We start from the raw sequence: 24,402 nt of genomic DNA on the forward strand, positions 1-24,402 counted from the left end.
CAAAGTAAGACTTGCTTTAATAACCGTAATTATGAATATTAAAGTTAATACATAGTCACATGAGTATATCGTGCTCTATAATTTTAACAGAGAAATGTATAGATTCTTAAAATACATGATCAAGAAGAATGTTGAAGATTTTAGCATAAGTTTCAACAGATCAGGTTTTTAGTCTTAGAACTTCATGACTACTTTGACTACAAAGTAGTCATTCAACAAATCTTAGTTCTTTGGCTTTAAATTTTTAGAACTTTTTTTCAAATAACATGTTATTTTATATATTTTTTTTAATAACACAGTCTCACTATAAAAAGAAATGCCAAAAAAAGGAAATTAAAACCACCTGATAATCTCTTGCCCTCAGGTAACATTTTGGAACATCTTTGTCCAGACTTTTTTCCTATATATGTTTGCAGCACTTGTTTTATTGATTTTTAATTCTTTTCATATAAATATATTTTAATAATATATTTCATACAATAATGTATATATTGCTTTATAGAAATTTATCACATGAAAATACTGTAATTTGTTTAATCAGTTCCTTATTGTTGGAGATTGATAAATGATCAGAAATGGAATTGTTGGGTCAATAAGCACACACATTTAAAGGCTTTTGATTCTTGTTCCCGAAATCAGCAAATAATTATTAAGTGCCCACTCAGTATCAGGTGCTGTTGCAGAGATACAGTGGTCAACAAAAGAGGCCAGACTCTCTGCCCCATAGATCTCACATTCTGGTGTCGTGGGGGAATACAGGGGAGGAGACAGGCAGTAAACAAGTGGTATGAGCTGGAGATATGTGCTACAGAGGGAAATGGAGCAGAGAAAGATGTGCAGGGTGCCACATGTGAGGAGGGGATAGTAATTTAAACAGGGTAGTCAAGGAAGACGTTGTTGAAAAGGTGGCATTTCATTAAAGCCCCAAAGGAAGTCAGGTAGTAGACTACGAAGAGATCTACAGAAAAAGTGTTCCAAGCAGAGAGAAGTGCAAAGGCCCTGAGGCAGGAGTATAGCTGGCATATTGCAGGAGACCAGTGCAGCTGGAGTAGACTGAATGAGGGGCCAGAACTTGGAGGAGGCTGTTTAGGTCTGTATAAGGACTTTTACTCTGAATGAAGTCAGAAGCCATAGAAGGGTCCTGAGAGGAGTGACTGAGCTGACCTGTATATTTTAACAAGATGTCTCTGGCTGCTGTGTCAAGAGTAGACTGCAGAGAGCTAAGCACTGAGGCAGGGAGACCAGGGAGGGGCATGGTTTTAACCCACGTAAGGCACGCTGGTGACTCAGACCAGAGTGGGGATGGAGGGGGTGGGTTCAGGATTTATTTTAAAGGAAAGGAGATGGAATTTGCGGGCAGATCAGATGTGGAGTTTGAGAGAAAGGAGTTAAAGGTTTTTGGAAAAGTGGAGTTGTGTATTGAGATGGGGAAAACTGCAGGAAGAGAAGGTTGGCAGCAAGGGCAGGCAATCAGGATAACTGTGTGCCGTGTGCTAAGTTGAGATGTCTACTAGACATCCAGATGGAAATGAAAGGGTGATCGGACGAGCCTGGAGTTGGAGGTGGACTGGGCTGGAGATGCGAATTTGGGAGTTACCAGCTTCGTAGAAAGGGTGTGTGGCCTCACTCCTGCTGGCCCAGGAAGAAAGTGCCCATTAATGCTGCCTCTCAGCAATACTTGGTAAACTCTGATTTTTGCTAACTTCATGGGAAAATAATTTTCTTAGTTTTTAAATTTTGATTTTTGCGGGTATGGAAGTTTACATATCTAAACTGTCTTCTTTTAATGTTTTCACCTTTGGTTATTGCTTAAAAGTTGACCTTGAGAATTTCTTCCATATGTAACATAAGGTATATTCAACTATAATTTTGTGAGAAAGTTGACTTTGATGTCTGTACATTAATTATTTATTTTCTTGTTTAAACAGGCACACGTCTGCGAAACGTTCCTGTTCTTTTTAATGACACAGAAACTAATCTGGCAGGAATGTATGGAAAAGTCCGCAAAGCTGCTAGTTCAATTGACCAATTTAGGTAAGCAGTGCCAGAACCAATGAGTGATGGACCGTATTTTTGTAACATTCTCCAGTGATTTCAGTCATACTGAGTCCTGTCCAGCAGAGCTGATACTGATTGATTGATTGACTGCGCCATGTGGCTTGCGGGAGTAGTTTCCTCACCAGGAATTGAACCAGGCCCCCTGCAGTAGAAGCGCGGAGTCCTAGCCACTGGGCCACCAGGGAATTCCGAAGCTGATTTTTTTTTAAAATACTTATTTATTTATTTGGCTGCACCAGGTCTTAGTTGCGGCACACGGGATCTTCGTTGCAGCATACGGGATGTTTAGTTGTAGCACGTGGGATCTTTTTTAGTTGTGGCATGCAGGATCTAGTTCCCTGACCAGGGATTAAACCTGGGCCCCCTGCCTTGGGAGCACGGAGTCTTAAGCACTGGAGCTCCAGGGAAGTCCCCCGAGCTGATATTTCAGTGTCATGAAATTGCTTTAAGAGGTCTGCCAGTGCCTGTATTTTGTTGAAGGTGTTTAACTCTGATCATTTCTCTTCTTTCTGTAATAAACTCTGTTTGAAAACTCATTAAACTTCATTGAGAAAGCCTCTATCATGTAAATGCATCCATTTGAATGTTTTATACCCTTACTTCATCATATGATTAGAATAAAAGATGCCACTATATATAAATGAATAGTACTTATTTTCATATATATTTTATATATACTATATAAATAACAATTTATATGTATGTTACATATATTTATAAATAAAACTTTTTATACTAGTAGTCATCCACCTTATAAAGAAAATGTTTTACCAGTATATGTGTATAGCCTTGATAAAGTTCATATCTAAATAACCTACTAAACTCTCTTGCCTTTTAGTTTTTATAATTAAACATAGTTTAAATGAATTGTTGCCTAACAGAGCAATCTTTCCTTACCTTTTTGTGTCAGAATAGAGCTATGGTATTAAAAATGAGGATGATTTACTAATTTAGTTTCCTGAAGCAGTGAGCCTTGGATGCCATAGTCACTGTCTCCACACTATTGAGCACATCTATTTCAACTATTAATTTATTCAACATACATATTAATTTTCAGAGAACATATATGCAAGGCAAGGCATTGTGCTAGGGGTAGTGAAAGAAGCAGAAGGGCATAGAAGAAAGGTGTATCTGTACATGTATCCGTCTTAGGGAAAAAATGTTGCAGAAAGGCATAGTAATAGGTCTGGACATCGTAATGTTTCCCACTCTTACTTAAAGTGTCTACTTGAGTCTCTGTAGCTGGGAGCCTTTTAGAAGTATGTGTCCATGCTAAAGCTCCCAGATTAGCTATTTACAGGTTCACTCCAACTAGACTCTTTTTTCCTATTCATGTATTCACGCTTGCCTTTGGTTCCTAAAAGAAAAATGATTGCTAGAGGGACCAAGTTTGCCTTCTACAGTTGTAGCTGAAGAATTAAGAGGAATGGCTTGTGCTAAAAGCTTAACAGTCAATCCCCAAATAATGATAAAAGTATTTGTTCACTGCTATGATATTTATATGGTTATTTCAAGTAATCATTTAACAATCTACTATAAAACAGAAATAATCTGTCTTTTGTGGTAGCCACATAAATAGTTTAAATGAGTAAAGTCTTAAAAAACATGATGAGATATTACCACAGGAACATGTTTTGAGTGTAACTCTCTCCTCTCTCTCCACCCCTGCCACTTGCACAGCATCCGTTTGGGAATTTTTCTCCGAAGATACCCCATAGCACGAGTTTTTGTAATTATATATATGGTAAGTAAACTTGTTTGCAAAAACAGTGCTGCATTTGATTTTTAGCTAGTTTTTTTCAGCTGCTGATCTTTTTGACTAAACTTTTAGCAATTTTGAAAGAGAATAGAACTCATTTTTGGTAATTAAGATTTTTTTTCTTAAAGCATGCAAGTAATGTTGATAATTCATTATGTCTAAAAAATAAATTGCTTGAAGGCTTTACCGACAATAAAACTAACTGTAGTGCAGTTTAATGATTACCTTTATTTCTAAGCCCCTCCAGTGATACAATACAAAACAATTGATTTCATTTTTATCTTGAAGTAAAGTTTAATTATTTCCATGTGTTTTGCTTTATTTCCTAAAGGGATCTCAAAGTTGATGTATTTTCTTTCTTAGATTTCTTAGCTCTAATAAAATGGTTACCATAGTTTGGGATGCCATGTCATATCTTCTGTGAGCCTAAAAAGCCCACTGACTGTTCTGAGTGGGGATGTCTAAAAGTAGTTGAACTGAATTAAGATGGGCAGTTTTCTTGAGAAGAAATAAAAGCATACGTAGAAATTTCCTTGAGAGCCACTAGAGGGAAGAGTTACTCCTTTAAACAAAAAGGTTTTAAGATGAGGGGGATGGGGAGAGCAAAAGAAAAAAAATTGAATGGCATCAGAAAGGATTCAGAACATGCCCACATCTGGGTGGGGGGATCATGAGGAACACAGGCACCCTCTGTCAGCGTGAGATGCGATGTGGCACTTCTTGTGTGCAAGGCACTTCGTGATGGAACCTCATCATGTCAGCACCACCATGAGGGAGTTAGTGGAAATGTATCACTGCAGGTCATGTTCTGGACCCTAAATCGACCTCTGAAACCTAACACATTATTCCTGTGAAGAATGTTTTCCCGTCACCTCTTCACCAAATCATGGCTAAACCCTCTTTCAAAACACCGACCACAACTCTGTTCTAAAAAGCCTTTCCAGCCAACTTCATGTATACCTAGCCGTTTTAATCAGGCCATCTACTCTGCATTGTAATCCCCTGATGGGTTAGTTATGTGTACGTGTGCATGTTGTGAATGTGTTCAAGACTTTGTTCCTCTCAGCTGAGAATGCTGTAAGTATTGTAGCTCTTTATTACCTTCCATTGCACTTTTTAGCTCATTTGACTATACAGTTGTTTCTTCCTTGTTTATCTAGTAAACACATACTGCGCGCCTGCACTGTTGCAGACACACTAGCCACAGGAATACAGAGACAAACGAGACATAGCTCCTGCCCTCAGTGCACTGCACAGTGGGCCTTCAGGGAGGGTTGATTTACTGGCTAATCCATAAATTGTTTTTTCTTTCTTCAGGCTTTGCTTCACCTCTGGGTCATGATTGTTCTGTTGACTTACACACCAGAAATGCACCATGACCAACCACATGGCAAATGAACGGAGCCTGGTTCTTTTGGTGATTGGTCGTCTCTCTCCAGTTTTGGGGTCTGCAGAAGGGTCACTTGCCTGAGATGCCTGAGGAGGGTACACAAGGTTATTTTATCACTACGAGCTTTTAACTTTTTAAGTTATTATACAAGTTCTCTGCTCCCAAAATCTTCCTGTGATTTCCTTCCAATGGTAAGAGTTTCTGAAAACAAAAATAATCTAACGAGCTCAGCTCTTGCTTTTTCTGAGGTCAGGGGCTCAGTGTATATATGCATACACACGAAGATGCTGGGGGTGTCTGCCTCTGTACAGACCATCCTGTATTTTAGGTGACACTCATTATGGGTTATAATCAGGGAGACTAATTGTATTTAGTGATATAAATAAAATGTTTTCTTTTTGATAATTCAGTCTGCTTTGTATTTTCATATATTTAACTTTGCAAATGTAGATTTACTTTTTACATTGTTAAATGCTTGATTGGTATAAATCTTTCTATAAATACGTAAGTAAAATTTACTGTGCATTTTTCTTTTAAAAATAATAAATTTTCACTCCCATTTAAACAAGACCTTTCCAGATCGGCGCTCACGAGCAGAGACAGAAATCACAGCCGATGCCACCTGTAATTGCATTAGTGGTGTGTGCGCTTCTTTTCCTCCCCCTCCCACCCCACGTGCTGTCTTCCTCTCATTCTTATTCGTTCATCCATTGTCTCCCTTCACCTCTTTTCCTTTTCTCTAGCCTATACCTTGGGTGGGCTCAGGACATCCGTAGCCCCTCTGGTAGCATTTAGGAATCAAATTTGGTTTAACACCCTTTGTGTTTTTAAAATACTCCAAGGCAGAGACGATATAGAGTTATTCTTTGAAAAGGGACATTTTCTTTGCCTTAAGTCCAGTATAATGTCTGTTTTGGCTTTCCTCGTCATCTACATGTCTGAATTCTCATTTTGTCCATGCCGGGCACTGGCAGTCTCTCTTCATATATAATTAGCATATGTAGATCCTGGGCTGGGCAAAGGGTATAGTCCTTCCTGTCAGGAATGCCTTTGCAGTAGCCTGCTGGTGCCTAACAGAAAACCTGACCAGTTTCTATTCTTAATGATATTTATACTGTGACTTTAATTGTCCTATAAATTCTTCAAAAGTTTTGGTATGCTAGATGTATATGTTTCTTATTTTTCATCAGAGAATGGAGTTTTCAAGGTCATCTTAAGTGTGTTCGGGCTTTTCTCCAATTTAACATGAACGAAAAGGGTAGAAAGTTCTATACCATCTAAAAGTGGATATGAGATTTTGGAGGGTAGGGTAGAGATACGTTATTAAGTCTACATGTCGTAGTGTTTTTTTAAAATTAATTAATTATTTTTGGCTGCGTTGGGTCTGTTGCTGCGTGCAGGCTTTCTCTTGTTGCGGCACGTGGGGGCTACTTGTCGTTGTGGTGTGCAGGCTTCTCATTGCGGTGGCTTCTCTTGTTGTGGAGCACGGGCTCTAGGCGTGCGGGCTTCAGTAGTTGTGGTGCGCAGGCTTCAGTAGTTGTGGCTCACGGGCTCTAGAGCGCAGGCTCAGTAGTTGTGGTGCACGGGCTTAGTTGCTCCGCGGCATGTGGGATCTTACCGGACCAGGGATCGAACCCGTGTCCCCTGCATTGGCAGGCGGATCTTAACCACTGCCCCACCAGGGAAGTCCCTAGATGTCATAGTTCTTATTCAGGTGTGATAGCCTATTAGAGTCTGAGCTGTGAAGTCAAGTCTTATCTCAAACAGAGTGAAGAGTTTAGGCTTGTTAATATCTTTTAAAGGTTTTTTTTTTTTTTCTCTTCTAATTTGGAACCATTTCTGGAAAATGATTAAAACCAGGTTACATACTTAAAATGGAAAATGGCACCTGCTTAATCATCGTGTATTGCCGGACTTCCCGTCTCTGCATGTCCTCCTGGTTTTTGTTGGGAAGGCTCTAAATCTTTTGTTCAGTTCAGTTTTTATGCATTCTTGGCTTTGGAAATAGTTTGACAAAGTGTTTCTGAGATTATTTTTCTGAAGTTACTTAAATCTTTAATTGACTTTCAGTTTCTGTATTCTTGACCACTAACACACTAGGGGATTTTTAAAAGTCTCCCATTCACTTATCCTCAGATAACATGAAAGCTTCTTGACTTACTTAAAAGGTTTGTGTGAGAGCTGAATTTTTTTCTTCTCAATGTACTGCTTTGTATTTATAGCTGTCAGTTGGAAAATAAGATTATTTTATTATCTTAAGATTTCCCTTTCTCTAGACTTTGTGCTTTCTAAAACCTACCATTTCTATTGCTGCAGGACAGAAACTTCAAAGGAAAAGCATGGGTTGTTAAAACGTGGAACTAGGTCTACCCTGGTTAGTTTTGTCGATAAGGGAATAATGTCTGGGGCTGGACATTCTAGCCTTCATTTAGGAAGACTTCTATACAACCCACCCTGGAGGGGAAAAACCCCAACCTACTCAAATACGCCTCGCTGGGCTCCAGCTCCCTACTTTAGGAGGTCAGCTGTATTGGAGAAGGCCAGTATGGGCATCTTGGTCTAGATGGAAGTAGAAGGACAGACCTGGCAAAGCCAAAGGGGCTAATAGCCTAAAGCCCTTCAGGCTGTGATTGGTCAGAAGAAAGAAATGACAGAAAAATGTCTTGTGGTTATTCTGAACATGTTGAGGCTAGTCTAGTATTCTCAGAAACTCTTTCCTGAGTGGGAAGGCTGTGGATTGAATGTTTCTGAACTTCTGCAGTTCTAACATGTGGTCTGCTCTTCAGACACAGATTCCAACACAAACACCTCCAAGTAAAGGAAACTTTTTTTTTGTATGAACAGTTGAATCGTCAAGTGTGTTATACACAGAAACCTCATTTACAGAAGATGTCTCGAAGAAAAAAAGTGGTGGTAAAATAATCTTAAGCCATCACAGGACTATAAGATAGTTCAAATTACGTACCCTTGTGCTGGCCCCTTCTAGGAGCTGGGAATAGAGTGGCGAACAAAAGTCCCTGCCCTCTTGGAGCTTACCTTCGAGTGGAGAAGGCAGACTACAAACATATGCATTATGTGTCACTAAGAGTTAAATGCTGTGAATAAAAATAAAATGAGGCAAAGGTGTAGAGAGACGTGGGGGAGGAGAGAGGGAAGTCCTCCCTGCAGAGGTGACACTGGTGCAGAGCCTGAATAAGGTGACAGGCCATGCATAGTGGAGTGGCAGTGGGTTAAAGTGCAAAGCCCCTGAAAGGTGCTAAGTTTGCTGAAGTGAGGACAGGCTGAACCCAAAGAGGTGATTTTCCTGTGTAGTTGCAAAGAATACCAGGTCAATGAATTGGTACTTTCCCCCATAACTTCTTGTTCTCCGCATTCATAGTTAATGCCTCATCTTTGTTCAAGTCAAGGACAAAGAGAAAAATGAAATCCAAGAGCAGAGCCCTTCATATCTGAAGGCAATATCTCTCATCCTTTGACCAACCAGCCTAAGCATGGCTCACTGTCCGGCACCACCGCTGTTGTGCTATCAGAGCTCGTAAACTCAAAATGACATTTCTGATCCCGTGAGGACAAAGATACTACCTTTTTTATCCACTATTATATCCTTAACGCCTAGAAACACTGCCTGACACATAATTGGCCTTCAGTTGTTGTTCATTGAACTTCATTGACTGAATCAGGCAAAACACTAAATTCACGCATGTCTCCTCGAGAGCTCCTCGGACCTTCACTCAGCATCTGTCCGGTCCACGCAGCACCTCTGGTTTCCAAAACCAGAGCAAAGAACTGTAACTGGCCAGGTGCATTGCTAGTAGCGAGGACTTAGATTGGGCAGCTTGTCAGGGTTTTCCCAAAGAGGGAAAAGCCATAATCATTTAAAATATAAAAGCAAAAGGTGACCTGAGGATTTCGCTGGTCCTAGATGTTCATAGTGAAGACCTTTAATCATCAGGGAAAGTTCAGTCTTAATGACTCTCCCAAAAGACAGGCAAGGCTGCCTTACAGTGGAGAAGCCTTCTGAAAGCAATAAGATATTTAGATTCACTTTTTGAAAGTTCTGCAAAGCAACATGTAGGTACAATCAGGGTCTTTTCTAATGTCAAATTAAGTTTCCTCTCTGCTCCACTGGACCTCTCCTCTTTAGCCGATTCTTGTGGTGCTAGTTAAACTGAGTTTACACAAAGTATATAATAAGGTTTATGCATGTAAACTTATCAACTGTTAACAATTTGCTTTAACTCACAAATGTGGCTTAAGTCAACTGAACTCAAGAATTAATTAAAACAAATGTAACTGGGGCTAGAACATGATTTCTCAACGTGGGCTGATATCACCTTCAAGGGGGTGAAAATTGATTTTTACATGGGGAAAAATATCTTACTGTTTATATATATAAAGCCCAAATACACATGCAGTACATAACAGTATATCTGTGACATCAAGATTTTATTGGGGGGCTCCCCTGGTGGCGTAGTGGTTGAGAGTCCGCCTGCCGATGTAGGGGACGCGGGTTCGTGCCCCAGTCTGGGAAGATCCCACATGCCGTGGAGCGGCTGGGCCCGTGAGCCATGGCCGCTGAGCCTGCGCGTCCGGAGCCTGTGCTCCGCAACGGGAGAGGCCACAACAGTGAGAGGCCTGCGTACCGCAAAAAAAAAAAAAAAAAAAAAAAAAAATTTATTGGGGTAGGGAGTAATAATGAAAAAAAAAAGGTTGAGAAATACTGGGCTAGAAAGATAAAGCAACCTAGATTCTGCCCTTGTGGAGCCTACATTCTTTTTTTTTTTTTAATTTTATTTTTTTATACAACAGGTTCTTATTAGTTATCCATTTTATACATATTAGTGTATACATGCCAATCCCAATCTCCCAATTCATCCCACCAGCACCACTACCACCCTCCCCGCCGCTTTCCCCCCTTGGTGTCCATACGTGTATTCTCTACATCTGTGTCTCCATTTCTGCCTTGCAAACTGGTTCATCTGTACCATTTTTCTAGATTCCACATATATGCGTCAATATACAATATTTGTTTTTCTCTTTCTGACTTACTTTACTCTGTATGACAGTTTCTAGGTCCATCCACATCTCTACAAATGACCCAATTTCATTCCTTTTTATGGCTGACTAATATTCCATTGTATACATGTACCATATAATCTTTATCCATGCGTTTGTCAATGGGTATTTAGGTTGCTTCCATGACCTGGCTATTGTAAATAGTGCTGCAGTGAACACTGGGGTGCATGTGTCTTTTTGAATTATGGCTTTCTCTGGGTATATGCCCAGTAGTGGGATTGCTGAGTTATATGGTAATTCTATTTTTAGTTTTTCAAGGAATCTCCATACTGTTTTCCATAGTGGCTGTATCAATTTACATTCCCACGAAAAGTGCAAGAGGGTTCCCTGTTCTCCACACCCTCTCCAGCATTTGTCGTTTGTAGATTTTCTGATGATGCCCATTCTGACCGGCGTAAGGTGATACCTCACTGTAGTTTTGATTGCATGTCTCTAATAATTAGTGATGTTGAGCAGCTTTTCATGTGCCTCTTGGCCATTTGTATGTCTTCTTTGGAGAAATGTCTATTTAGGTCTTCTGCCCATTATTTGATTGGGTTGTTTGTCTTTTTTAATATTGAGCTGCATGATCTGTTTATATATTTTGGAGATTAATCTTCTCTCCGTTGACTCGTTTGCAAATATTTTCTCCCATTCTGAGGGTTGTCTTTTCGTCTTGTTTATAGTTTTCCTTTGCTGTGCATTTTAAGTTTCATTAGGTCCCATTTGTTTATTTTTGTTTTTATTTCCATTACTCTAGGAGGTGGGTCAAAAAAGATCTTGCTGTGATTTATGTCAGAGTGTTCTTCCTATGTCTTCCTCTAAGACTATTTTTTTCTTTTATAAATTTATTTTTTATTTTTATTTTTGGCTGCGTTGGGTCTTTGTTGTTGCGCATGGGCTTCCTCTGGTTGCAGCAAGCGGGGGCTACTCTTTGTTGCAGTGCGCTGGCTTCTCATTGCAACGGCTTCTCTTGTTGCGGAGCACGGGCTCTAGGTGCGCGGGCTTCAGTAATTGTGGCACGTGAGCTCTAGAGCGCAGGCTCAGTAGTTGTGGTGCACGGGCTTAGTTGCTCCGCGGCATGTGGGATCTTCCCGGGCCAGGGCTCGAACCCATGTCCCCTGCATTGGCAGGCGGATTCTGAACCACTGTGCCACCAGGGAAGCCCCTCCTCTAAGAGTTTTATAGTGTCCAGTCTTACATTTAGGTCTTCAATCCATTTTGAGTTTATTTTTGTGTATGGTGTTAGGGAGTGTTCTAATTTTATTCTTTTATGTATAGCTGTCCGGTTTTCCCAGCACCACTTATTGAAGAGACTGTCTTTTCTCCATTGTATATCCTTCCCTCCTTTGTCATAGATAAGTTGACCATAGGTCAACTAATAGGGCTTATCTCTGTGGAGCCTACATTCTAAGGAAACTGGTTTTTAAAATCATGCATGATCTGCCCTCACTGCCTCATGAGCTTCAAGCCACCCCCACATCTCCTACACTCCAGCCTCTTGTACTGTCCTAGTCTATTGCTGTTCCAACTATTCACTGCCTATTCTTATGGGAAGATTTTACTTCCTGTCCCGCTGATGTCAGCCTTGGCCATATGACCTGATTTGCTTTGGCTGATGAAATGTGAGCGGAAGGGACATGAGCCATTCCCAAGCAGAAGTTTTAAGCATCATCTTATGGTTTTGCCCCCCTAACTTGTTCCTCCACCATGAGCCCAACATGTTCTAGGCAGGGGCTGCTCCTGGAATGGAGAGGATGTAGAGCGGAGCCAGAACATGGCACATGTCAACAGTGGACCTGTAGCTTGAACAAAAAGGAAAACGTGGCTCTTGTGAGCCCCTCAGATTTGGGAGTTTGGTTGTTACTGCATCACGACCCAGCGATAGATGACTGATGGACCCACCAATGCCCCCTGCTTTCTCTCCACCTCCAGACGTCCCCTCTGCTTAAAGACACTTCCCTTCTTGGTTCCTGGCCCCTCCTGCTGTCAGCTTAGATGCTTCTTTCTCTATTAAGTCAGAATTCCTCCCTTCCCCTCCCCACCAAAAAAATACCAGGCTAGGTGTCTCCAGTAGGCAGAATAATGTCCACCCCCCGAAATGTGTCCATGTCCTAATTCCTGAAACATATAAATATGTTATGTCAAAACATTGCAGATGTGATTAAGGATTGTAACAAAAGGAGATTATCCTAAATTAACCAGTTGTGCCCGATGTAATCATAAGGGTCCTTAAACGATGGAAGAAGAAAGCAGCAGAGTCAGAGATGTCATGACAGCAGAAGTCAGAATGATTGAATAGCTGGCTTTGAAGATGGAGGAGGGGCCATGAGCCAAGGAATGCAGGCAGCCTCTAGAAGCTGGAAAAGGCCAGGAAGCAGATTCTCCCCTAGAGCCTCTGCAAAGGAGTACAGCCCTGCCAAGACTTTGATTTGAACCCAGTGAGACCCACTTCAGACTTCTGACCTCCACAACTGTAAGAGAATAAATTTGTGTTGTTTTTAGGCACTTAGTTTGTGGTAATTTGTTACAGCAGCAATAGACTCTGATACAGTGTCCTTCCCTGGTTATGAACCCCAATCACACAGTAGGTCCCTAAACATAATACTGACACTGAATTGAATTGCCTCTTAACTTTCCATCACGTCATCATTCTGGAATGAACAAACAACTTTCTAAACCAGGACTAATGAGGAACAGTGATGGGTGACAAAGTAGTATAAACCTAAGGCTGGATGCTACAACTTTCTGGCTTGCGTAAGCCAGCTGTGGTGCTGGGCAAGTCACTAAAATGTCTCTGACCCTCGATTTCCTAATCTTTAAGAATGGAGAAGCTGGAAAGAATCACAAAGGATTTCCCCAGGTAAAAAGAGCATTTTCTAAGTTGAAAGTGTATCTGAGTGTTAGTTTTTTGTTGGGTGCTATGTTTATTTTAAAGCTGGATGGGAGTGAGAAAGTAGAAAACGGCCCTACTGACAGTCAGCCATGTTCCCAGCTGAACATGAACAATACTCAGAACAAGACATTGAAAAGGCCACTCTTGTGAGCCCCCAAATTACTAAACACCCCCCCACTCTGACAAGCATTCCTCCTTTCTGAGCAATTGCTGCTGTTTCACCAATAACAACTCAAGCCCCATTTTAACTCTCCTTCTAGGTGACAGTCACTGAAGTATTCAGTCACCCAGTTTCCCCTGCTTCTTGACAGCATCCAACCCAGAACAGGCCCCTGGTTCTTTAATGCCCCCCACAATCATCCAACACAAACACAAACCCTAGAAGAAGCCCCTCTCATCTCCCCTGCTGGGATGTTCCTGAGGACACCTCCTCCTTGGCTGCAGCAAGCTTGGTAAACCTAACTTTGAAAGGTTATGTTTTGTTTATTTGTTTTGACTACAGGTGTGGTCTTTGGTCCTCATACTTAATTCTAAATTCACAGACCCGCAAACAGGTTCGGAGACCCATCAGGGTCCTCTAATTAGCTATAAAAATGAGATCAAACATGTCTTTTGTTTGTTTTCATGTAGCCATGGGCTTGGACTATTTGGTTACTGAACATGTCAGCTTACCAGATCTGTCTGGCACCAGGTCTTCTGTTTACCATCTTGGCAAGAACTTTCCAGTAGCTTTTAGTCACTGGAGAAAACCTGCCATATTTTTTCAAATAATGCTTCATCCTGCAGCAAAGCCAGATGCATTCTGATGAGAGTTTATCAGTGTGAGAGGAAGCAGGTGTGTGTTCCCCGCTGCCATCTGATTTCTTTCTTTGAGTTCTAGAAGCAGACACTCCATCAGCCACCCAAGCAGGAAATTGCCTTTCTACAGAAGGTAAACAAGAGGGTTTGCTTTATTTTCAGCCATAATATTGGACCTAAAAAACATTTCAAATCACTTTAAAAAAATATGATTATTAGAGTAATATTCCTATTGTGAAAAATACAGAAAAGTGTAAAGAAGAAAGTATCATTCATCCGTAGACCCATCACTCTAATAAGTCTTCACATCTGCACCTGTTTCCTTGCAGTCTTTTTTCCCATTGTGTATGTGTATGTACATAGGAAGGTCCAGAAGTGGAGAAAAAACAGCTTATAGTGGAAGTCACACTGTATATTCAATTTTCTATTTTAATTGTATTTCTAAATTACATACTACATGCTCATTATAAAAATTCTAAGCAATACCATATGCCATACCATACCAAAGTTCTGGTGCCCTTTTAGTGCCTCCCTATCCAGCCACTTCCCAGTGATAACTCCTCTTAAATTAGGAAGAAATGAGCTTTAGTGCTCAATTGTAAATACTCAGTAAATAAGAGTTTAGTGGTGGGTAGGGGTGGGTGTGGCAGTTGTAGAGTGGATTCTTCCCATCCCTTTGTGGCGGACAGACCCCAAGTTGACCCCCAAGGATCTCCTGTCCATGCCTTTGTGTAATTCCTTCCTCATGAGTGCAGATGGGATCCGTGACTTGCATCTAACCTATAGAATACAGCAAATGTAATAGGATATCAGTGTCTTGATTTGGTTACATTATAAGGCAAAGGTGGTAGGATGTCAGCTTCCTGATTACATTACATTATGTAAGATTCCATCTTAGCAGACTGGATTCTCCTTGTTGGCTTGATGAAGTGAGTGGCTGTGTTGAGGAAGCCTATGGGTCAAGGGATGGTGTGTAACGTTTAGGACCTGATGGCAGCCTCCAGCTGACAGCCAGCAAAAAGCTAGGCCCTCAGTAATACAACTGCCAGGAAATGAATTCTGCTGACAACTTGCACAAACTTGGAAGGAGATTCTTCCCCAGTCAAGCCTCCAGATGAGACCTGGCCAACATCTTGATGATAGCCTTGGAAGACCCAGAACAGAGAACCCAGCTAAACTGTGTCCAGACTGCTGACCCACAGAAGTTTCAAGATAATAAATGGATATTGTTTGAAGGTGCTAGAATTGTGGTAATTTGTTACACAGTGATAGGAAACAAATACACCTTTTCTATGCATTTCCATGCTGTAGGGCTAGGACTCCTTGGGTGCAAGCAACAGGTACCAGCTCAAACTGGTATAAGCAAAAAGGAAATCTATAGGTTCACCTAACTTCAGGCACGTTTAAATCCAGGTACTCAGACAGTGTCAACTGGTATCTTTCTCTTTCCTTCTTAGTTCTCCTGTGTCAGCTTGACTCACAGGTAGCTACTCCCCAAACAAAGATGACCACACTGCTTCAATTCACATCCTCTCAACCTGACAACCTCAGCGAAAAAGAGTACCACCTCTTCCCCACGGGTCCAGCAAGAGCCCTGGGGTTGATGTCCATTGGCTCTGGTTGGACTAACTGAAGACATACGCCCACCAATCCCTGGAGACAGATGGATGTAGATGGCCCCCACATCCAAACCCCATGAACCAAAAGAGGGAGGGTAGGTGCCAAAAGAAAATAAGGGTGCTTCTAGTTATGCATGTTATAATCAGTGCAAATGCAATGATTACAAACAACAGCCGTCTACCATGGGTACACGCATATTTGTACATCCAGATGTATACACAACTTCATATCCTACTTTGATGACATAATAGTATCTGACAGTATTGTAGTAAATACCACCCATATTATTTTTTGCCAATGTTTTTAAAAATAAACATGAAAAACTTTATACTCACAGAAAAGTTGAAAAGACAACACAGTGAATATCCATATATCCTTCACCTAGATTCCTCCATTGTTAATATTTTGCACCATCTGTTCTCTCTTTTTTTTTCCTCTGAATGATCTAAAAATAAATTGCAGACCTCATGGCACTTCATCCCAGGATAGATCCCAGCTTGGATCTGAGAAGAGAGGCAGTCTCCTGTATAACAAGGGTACCATTGACACAGCCAATAAATTTAACATTGTGCAAGGATATTACCTAATATCCAGTCCGTATACACATTTTCTAATAGCCCAAAAAATGTTCTTTCTAAGCTGTTTAAAATTGTTTTCTGGTCCAGGATCCAATCCAAGATTACACTGGATTATCCCATCCCCCCCCCAGTCCCTTTCATCTAGAACAGCCCTTTCTCCCCCTGCCCCTTTTTTAGTCCTTCTTGCTTTGATATTTAAAAAAAATTTTTTTACTGGAGTTGATGTACAATGTTGTGTTAGTTTCAGGTGTACAGCAAAGTGAATCCGTAATACATAAACACATATCCACTCTCTTTTTTAGATTCTTTTCCATGTAGGTCATTACAGAGTATTGAGTAGAGTTCCCTGTGCTGTACAGTAGGTCCTTATTTGTTACCTATTTTATACATAGTAGTGTGTATGTGTCAATCCCAATCTCCCAGTTTATCCCTCCCCACCCCAATATTTTGAAGAGTGTGGGCCAGTTATCCTGTAGAAAGACAAACAACATGGATGTCTGTTTCCTCACAATTCGATTCAGGTCTCACATTTTGGGGAGGAATTCCTGTACAAGTGATGTCAGATCAGCACATCAATCCCGGAGCCACAGAATGTCAATGGTGCTAAGTTTGACCACTTAGTTAAAATGGCTCCTGCCCGGTCTCTCCATTATAAAAGCATATTTTTCCTTTTTTTTTTTCTTTTTGGTAATAAGTATTTTGTGGAGTGATACCGTGAGACCATGCAAATACCCTTTTCCCCAGCAAATTTTCAGTGGTTTTAGAATGCACTGGCAAAAAGAAAAAACAAAAGAAAAAGAATGCACTAGTGATCCTTGCCTGAATTATTATATTGGTGGTTACAAAATGATGATTTTATAAATATATCATTTTTTTCTACCATTGTTAGCTGGCCTTTTTCTTTCCCACCACTCTTTTTTTTTAAAATACTATCACTGTGTACTTATGAATTCTTTTTTAAAAAATTATTTGTGGGGCTTCCCTGGTGGCGCAGTGGTTGAGAGTCTGCCTGCCAATGCAGGGGACACTGGTTCGAGCCCTGGTCTGGGAAGATCCCACATGCCGCGGAGCAACTAGCCCCGTGAGCCACAATTACTGAGCCTGCACGTCTGGAGCTTGTGCTCCGCAATGAGAGGCCGCGATAGTGAGAGGCCCGCGCACCGCGATGAGGAGTGGCCCCCACTTGCCGCAACTAGAGAAAGCCCTCACACAGAAACGAAGAGCCAACACAGCCATAAATAAATAAATAAATAAATAAATTAAAATTTTTAAAAAGGCAAAATTCCTTTAAAAAAATTATTTGTGTTGAAATCCAACGTGGTCATTATCCTCGTTGATAATGAAACTGTCCCAGGTTTGGCCAGGGGGAGCCCCTTCCAGCCAGCTCTTGTGTCCTTTCCACCTGTGCCCCTTCATTTTGGAGCACATCTTTGCTTTCCAGCATACCAAGATGTTCCAGTCTAATCTGGAACATTCCTTTCCTGGACCTGGAATCAGCCATTTCTGCAAAAAAGGTTCCTTTTCATGGAGAAAGATAGAAAGCAAGATCTCGACATTAGGACCTTGCAGACAATTTTTCAAGTTGCTAACCACATAGTATTTCCAGTAACTGGTTGGACCACCACTTAACTATTCCATTAATACTGGGTACTTTGGAGGGAAAGAATCTTTCACTATTCAAAATAACACTGTGATGAAACGCCTTGTGCATAAATATATTTTTTGAACAGTGCCTTAGGACACATTCCAGAGGGGAGTCACTGGGTTAAAGGTAGAGGCACTTTTCCGACGCGCTTTGCAAGTCACCCAACTGCCCTCCAGAGAGGCAGTAGCCAGCTTGCCACCCACCAGGAGTAGACCAGTTTCTTAGTGCCTTCTCACCTGCAGCAAGTATTAGAATAAAAACGAAAGAGCAGTTCTTAAAATCCAGTGGAGAGCACGGTATCTCATTGGTTTAATATTCATTTGACTACTGGTTAGGTTGAATATAATCAGGTAGAACAGTTTTCATGTTTATTATTTGAATATGTTTTATAAAATCAGGTCATTTTAATGGGAAGACTCAGTAAAAGAGGAACTGCGTGAGTACCGTCTAGGTTCTCGTAATTTCTAGATAGTGTATGTGTTTGGTATGATCGCCAAGTGGGAGGGGGACAGACTCTGCTGGGGTCACCAGCAAACGAGGCTCAAAGACCTGAGGCCCCCAGCCTCTGGTCAGTACCTGCTGCAGCACCCAGGGCACCCCCAGGTGACCAGTGCAGCACCCTTCCCTGCGTGCAAAGCCAAGTGGGGAATCACAGCCACAAAGGAGCCCTTAGTTCCTGCCAAACAGCTCTATAAGCCCCAAGTGGTGGCCTTCACCCCAAGGATTTTATTCTTAGAGGTCAGGGCAGCTATCAGGAGGAAGCAGCATGCCACCCGGAGTTTGACTCACTTCCTTCGATATACTGATCAACAGTCAACGTTAGGGAATGCTGGAAAGCAAAGGAGAGAGCTTGTCACCAACATGAGAGCATGCAATGCCACCATTTGTGGCTGAACGATTAAGTACATAGCCAGCAATAGGCCATCTGCTTCCAACCAAGCATCTATAGACAGAAGAGCTTTGATCCCATGCCAGCTAGTCATAGGTTTAATACCACCATTGTTTCAAAGTAGTGAATGAGTGTAAACAATAATTCAGGATATCTGCAGCAACTGTAATGGGATATCAAAATATCTGTGACTTCCACTGGAAACATATTCACAGGTATAAAATTGTGGTTGGTTGTCTATATGCATAATAAAAGGAAAATGCTAAATTGTATTCAATAATAAAGAAAATAATGATATAACTTTCCCCATTTAAGTTCATGGGTCCCCTGAATTCTATCCATAGACCTCTCAAGGGTCCAGCAGTGGTTAACAACCCCTGCATAGGTGGAAGGACCCTGGGTCCCTGGGTGCCTGCTAAGAAGGCCACCTGATGACCACCTACTTGCTCTGAGGAAACAATAAATGGACTCTTTTTCTACTAGGCCACTGAGATTTGGAAGTTGTTTGTTACAGCAGCTAGCATTACTTGTTCTAACCAACACAGAAATCAAGCCTTAGATTCAAGAAGTCCAACAAAGCCCAGAAAGAGGGGCCAGGATGAGAACCAGGCGGTCTGACCACAGGGCCAGTCTTTTACCCCCATCCCCACACCCACCCCACTGTCTTCCTGGGTGTGTGACTGGGTGTACGTCACAATCTCTCTGGGCTTCAGATACTTCAGCCTTTTGTTTTCTTAGTGAACAAATATGAGACAAAGACAAAACAAGACCTGGGAATGCTTTGGAGAAAGAAAAAACACAGGTTCGAGGTCAGAGTGAAAAACAATACCATTAAGATACCATTCCTCAGCAACAAGTAGTGGGAATTATGCACCTGCAGCTCAGACAGACCTGGCTCTGCCAATTGCTTGGAGAGTCACTAGGCCTCTCTGAGCCTCTGTTTCCTTATCTGTAAAATGGAGACCTAGCCCCTGCTGTGATTGCAAAGATTAGATGAGATAGGGTATGCGACCGTGTCTGATTCTGCCTGGCATACATCAGGTGCTGGATAAATGCAGGCTCCCTTCTCCAGTGTCTCCTGTTCACTGGGAAAACCTGGGGGCTTGGAAGGGAGACTTGGAGCAGTTTTGCCAGGCCACCTGATGAAAAGAGGGTGTCTTTGCAAGCTCCGTTTCCTTGCTCAGCCTATGTGGATTGCTGTTTCCTGCCAAGGCTTAATTAAATCCTGGAGCGGTGAGCACAGATAATTAACGGTGAGGCTCATTAGGCGTGACTTTGGTTAATGTCTATGACTGTGGAAGATCCTAGTCATGGGCAATTAGTATTTATCATGTAATTAGGATGCTCAGTTGGCAGGAAGGCGGTGAGCAGCTTGACTGTGTGGGGCGGCAGGTGGAGGGCTGGGCATAGCGGGCTGGATGCCAGCAGGACAGGGACAGGCGTCCTGGGAGGGGTTGTGGCCGAGCTTCTCTCTGTGCGTGGAGGCCACGCGGACAGCTTGAACCCTGAGCAGCTCTGCCTTCAGCCAGACGCTTTCAGCTCAGGGATTCAACAAGCAGAAGCCCGGCGGGGGTGTACCTGAACTTTGAGTTCCAATAAAATGGGAAAACTATTGAAAATTTTACATTGTATTTATTTGCATTCTGAATAGGTGATATATTCACATAACATCAAAATGTATAAAAAGACAAACTGTGGAAAACTTCTTCCCGCCCTGACCCCCATCTGCCCAGTTCCCACCCATCTGCACCCTAGGGTGAGACTGATAACTACTGACCCTGGGTTTCTGTGGATCCTTTTCAGACGTGGTGCTTTGCATGTACCAGCAAATCCAAATATGTACCTCTCCCCACTTGAAAAAAAAGTATTAACATAGAAATATACTGTTTTGATTTTTGCTTTTTTTTTTTTTCTTTTTAACAATAAAGCTTTTCTGGGATCCCTGGTGGTGCAGTGGCTGAGAGTCCGCCTGCCGATGCAGGGGACATGGTTTCGTGCCCCGGTCCAGGAAGACCCCACATGCCACGGAGTGGCTGGGCCCGTGAGCCATGGCCGCTGAGCCTGCGCGTCTGGAGCCTGTGCTCCGCAACGGGAGAGGCCACAACAGTGAGAGGCTCACGTACCGCAAAAAATAAATAAATAAATAAATAGATAAATAAATAAATAAATAAATAAATAAATAAAGCTTTTCTTTAGGGCAGTGAAACGGCTCTGTATGATACTATAATGGTGGATACATGTCGTTATAAACACGTCCAAACCATGGACAAGAGTGACCCCCAGTGTGAACTATGGAGTTTGGGTGATGATGCTGTGTCAGTGTGAGTTCATCAACTGTAGTAAATGCACCTCTCCATGTGGGTGCTGGTGGAGGATGCTCTGCTTGCCGGGGCGTGTGGTATATGGGAAATATCTGTACCTTTGGCTCAATTTTGCTATGAATCTAAAACTGCTCGAAAAAATAGTCTATTAAATTTTTTAACTTCATTTTTTAAAGAGCTGAAGGGAATTCCACTGGACAGATGGGTCTCAGGTGTTTTAACTGTTGCCTGCTAGTGGACATTTAGGCCATTTCCAGTCTTCTGCTCTGACAAACAGCACCCCAGTGAATAACACTGAAGGGACAATGACTGCTGTGATCTCTACGTGGGGGTGTGTCCCTGCAGGCCAAATGCTGTGACAAAGAGACCTTGGCTGGCAGGACAGGGTGGTCCACCATCCCTTGGGCCACTGTCCTGTGCTCTGTTTGCAGGAAGGAGAGAGAGAAACGTAAACGAGCCTTTTAAACAGTTGTGTGGATCACTTCTGTCCCCATTCCACTGGTGAGGATGCAGTGGCACAGCCACAGCTGGCTGCTGGGAAGTGTGTCCAGCTGGAAGCATGCCTGGAAGAAGGGGGCACAGAACTGGCAGCGCAGATAGCCAGCAATCAGTCCCAAGGGAAATCCCCAGACCTGCACATACTGGACCCATGCATAGAGACTGGAAGATAACGAGTTCTTGGTAAAATGTGTTTGTTAGACAAACATCTCTTGAACCGTGAGCTCAAAAGAAAGACATGAAATTTGGGAACCACTGACCAGATGATCCCTTCTGGATCTTTAAAAGAAATCTTAAAAAAAAAACCACAAAAAACAAAACCTAAAATCCAGAAAACAGCAAGTGTTGGCAAGGATGTAGAGAAATTAGAACCCTTTGTGCACTGTGGGTAGGTTTGTAAAATAGTCTTACAGTTATGGGGTGCTTCTCTGGTGGCGCAGTGGTTGAGAGTCCGCCTGCTGATGCAGAGGACACGGGTTCGAGCCCCGGTCCGGGAAGATCCCACATGCCACGGGGCGGCTGGGCCCGTGAGCCGTGGCCACTGAGCCTGCATGTCTGGAGCCTGTGCTCCGCAACAGGAGAGGCCACATCAGTGAGAGGCCCGCGTACCGCAAAAACAACAACAACAACAACAACAACAACAACAGTCTTACAGTTATGGAAAAACATATGGAGGTTCCTCAAAAAATTAAAAATAGATGACCATATGATCTATCAATCCCACTTCTAGATATGTATCCGAAAGAACTAAAAGCAGTGACTCAAATATTGTTTGTAGGTTTATTGCTATATATTCATAGCATTATTCACAATAGCTAAGAGGTGGAAGCAACCCAGATGTCCATCAACACATGAACGGATAAACAAAATATGGTATAAAAATACAAAGGAATATTATTCAGCCTCAAAAAAGAAAGTCGGACACGTGCCACAACTTGGATGAATCTTGAGGACATTATGCTAAGTGAAATAAGCCAGTCATGAAAAGATAAATACTGTGTGATTCCACTTATATATGGTATCTTAAATAATCAAATTCTTAGAAACAGAAAGTAGAATGGTGGTTGCCAGGGGCTGGGGTAGGGGCAGGGGGGACGAGAGAGGAGCGGTGAGCTGATGTTCAATGGATACAGACTTTGACTTGCAAGATGTAAAAGTTCTGGAGCTCTACTTCATAACAATGTAAAGATACTTAACAGTGCTGAACTGTACACTTAAAAACGGTTAAGATGGTAAAATTTACGTGTTTTTTGCCACAATAAAAAATCTATGAATGCACAACTGAAACGAATACAACATTGTAAATCAACTATACTATACTTCAAGAAAAAGTTGTTTGTTTTTAAAAATTTTTTTTTTTTTTTTTTTTTTTTTGCAGTACGCGGGCCTCTCGCTGTTGTGGCCTCTCCCGTTGCGGAGCACAGGCTCCGGACACGCAGGCTCAGCGGCCATGGCTCATGGGCCCAGCTGCTCCGCAGCATGTGGGATCTTCCCGGACCGGGGCACGAACCCGTGTCCCCTGCATCGGCAGGCGGACTCTCAACAACTGCGCCACCAGGGAAGCCCGAAAAAAAATTTTTTAATGCATTAAAAAAGAAAGAAAAATCTCTGGGATCTCTTTAAAATGTTCATGCTCTCTGACCCAGCTTCTCCACTTCTTAGCAAGTGGGGGGAAAACCTATACAATTATTTAAGCGTCAACAGCTCAAGGTGGACTTATTTATATTTATATTAGCATAAAATTGAAAACAACCCCAGTGTCTAGAAATGGAAGCGTAGTTAAAGAACTATGGCATCCCCAGTCATAGAAAAATACTGAAGACATTTAAAAAATGCACAAGAAAAAAATGCTTACAGAGAATTTATGAACACGGAGAAAGCAAAGTTATAATTACTGAGAAAAGAGGAATCAAAACGTTATGTACCGGGCTTCCCTGGTGGCGCAGTGGTTGAGAGTCCGCCTGCCGATGCAGGGGACGCAGGACTATGGTGCCTCCAGACAGTGGAATATTATTCAGCTCTACCCATTATGCCCTCAAATGACAAGGAGGATTCTGAAAGGTGTATGCTGAGTGAAAGAACCCAGTCTGAAAAGGCCACACTTTTTTAGTTGTATGATTCCAACCACAGGACATTCTGGAAAAGGCAAAAAAAAGATGGAGACAGTAAAACGATGAGCCGTTGCCAGAGGTTAGGAGGGAAGGGGAGAATGAATAGGTGGGATGTTTAGGGCAGTGAAACTACTCTGTATGACCCTGTGATGGAGGCTACACGTCAATGCATTTGTCCAAACCCACAGAATGTGCAGCACCTGTGAGCTCTAGGGGAGTTGCTGTTTAATGGGTACAGAGTTTCTGTTTGAGAGACGGATAGCGGTGATGGTTGCAGAAGAGGGTGAAAGCACTTTATGTCACTGAGCTGTACACTTGAAAATGGTTAGAATAGTAAATTCTGTGTTATGTGTATTTTACAACAACTAAAAAAAATCGTGAACCCTGTAAGCTCTGGACTTTAGGAATAATAATTCACTGATTGTGACAAACGTGCCACGTGAATGCAAGGGGTGTGTAGGGGAAACTGAAGGGCAGGGAGGCAGGGGCTCTACGGGAACTCTCTGCACTTTCTGCTAAATTTTTCTGTAAACTTAAAATTGCTCTAAAAAAATAAAGTCTATTCATTAAAAAAAAATCCTCACTTTGCTTTTCATTAAAACCACAGCCTGGATTTTGTCAACAGCTATCTTGCAGGCTGTATGTCTTCCTGGTGGATCTGGACAGGCTCTTGTGCCTGGAGAGAAGGGTCAGCTATGAATCACTCTTTGGATTGGAGAGGTGACCAGTCTCAGCCTGGCCTTGAGAACAGTCATTTGTCATCCTGGTGGGACACTGTTCTCTC

General features: G+C 42.1%; 1 protein-coding gene and 1 long non-coding RNA gene across 3 annotated transcripts in view; both read left to right on the plus strand.

Moving 5' to 3' along the window:
* GOLGA5 (golgin A5) overlaps nucleotides 1-5,215 on the plus strand; it is a gene marked incomplete at both ends in the record, with an annotated part of 28,181 nt that extends 22,966 nt beyond the window's left edge. For both annotated transcript variants that reach the window (XM_079701010.1, XM_079701011.1), the window contains 3 exons: nucleotides 1,929-2,034; nucleotides 3,739-3,802; nucleotides 5,135-5,215. In XM_079701010.1, coding sequence (XP_079557136.1) covers nucleotides 1,929-2,034; nucleotides 3,739-3,802; nucleotides 5,135-5,215 — 251 coding nt within the window. The remainder of the gene's footprint in view (nucleotides 1-1,928; nucleotides 2,035-3,738; nucleotides 3,803-5,134) is intronic.
* A 4-nt stretch (nucleotides 5,216-5,219) lies between these two features.
* On the plus strand, nucleotides 5,220-12,767 carry LOC307050762. The gene is made up of 2 exons (XR_013810807.1): nucleotides 5,220-5,398; nucleotides 12,490-12,767. It is a non-coding gene; the product is annotated as an uncharacterized lncRNA (long non-coding RNA).
* Nucleotides 12,768-24,402: the final 11,635 nt, after the last annotated feature.

Source organism: Hyperoodon ampullatus (assembly GCF_949752795.1).
Source record: "Hyperoodon ampullatus genome assembly, chromosome: 3".
In the NCBI taxonomy this organism is placed as follows: domain Eukaryota; kingdom Metazoa; phylum Chordata; class Mammalia; order Artiodactyla; family Ziphiidae; genus Hyperoodon; species Hyperoodon ampullatus.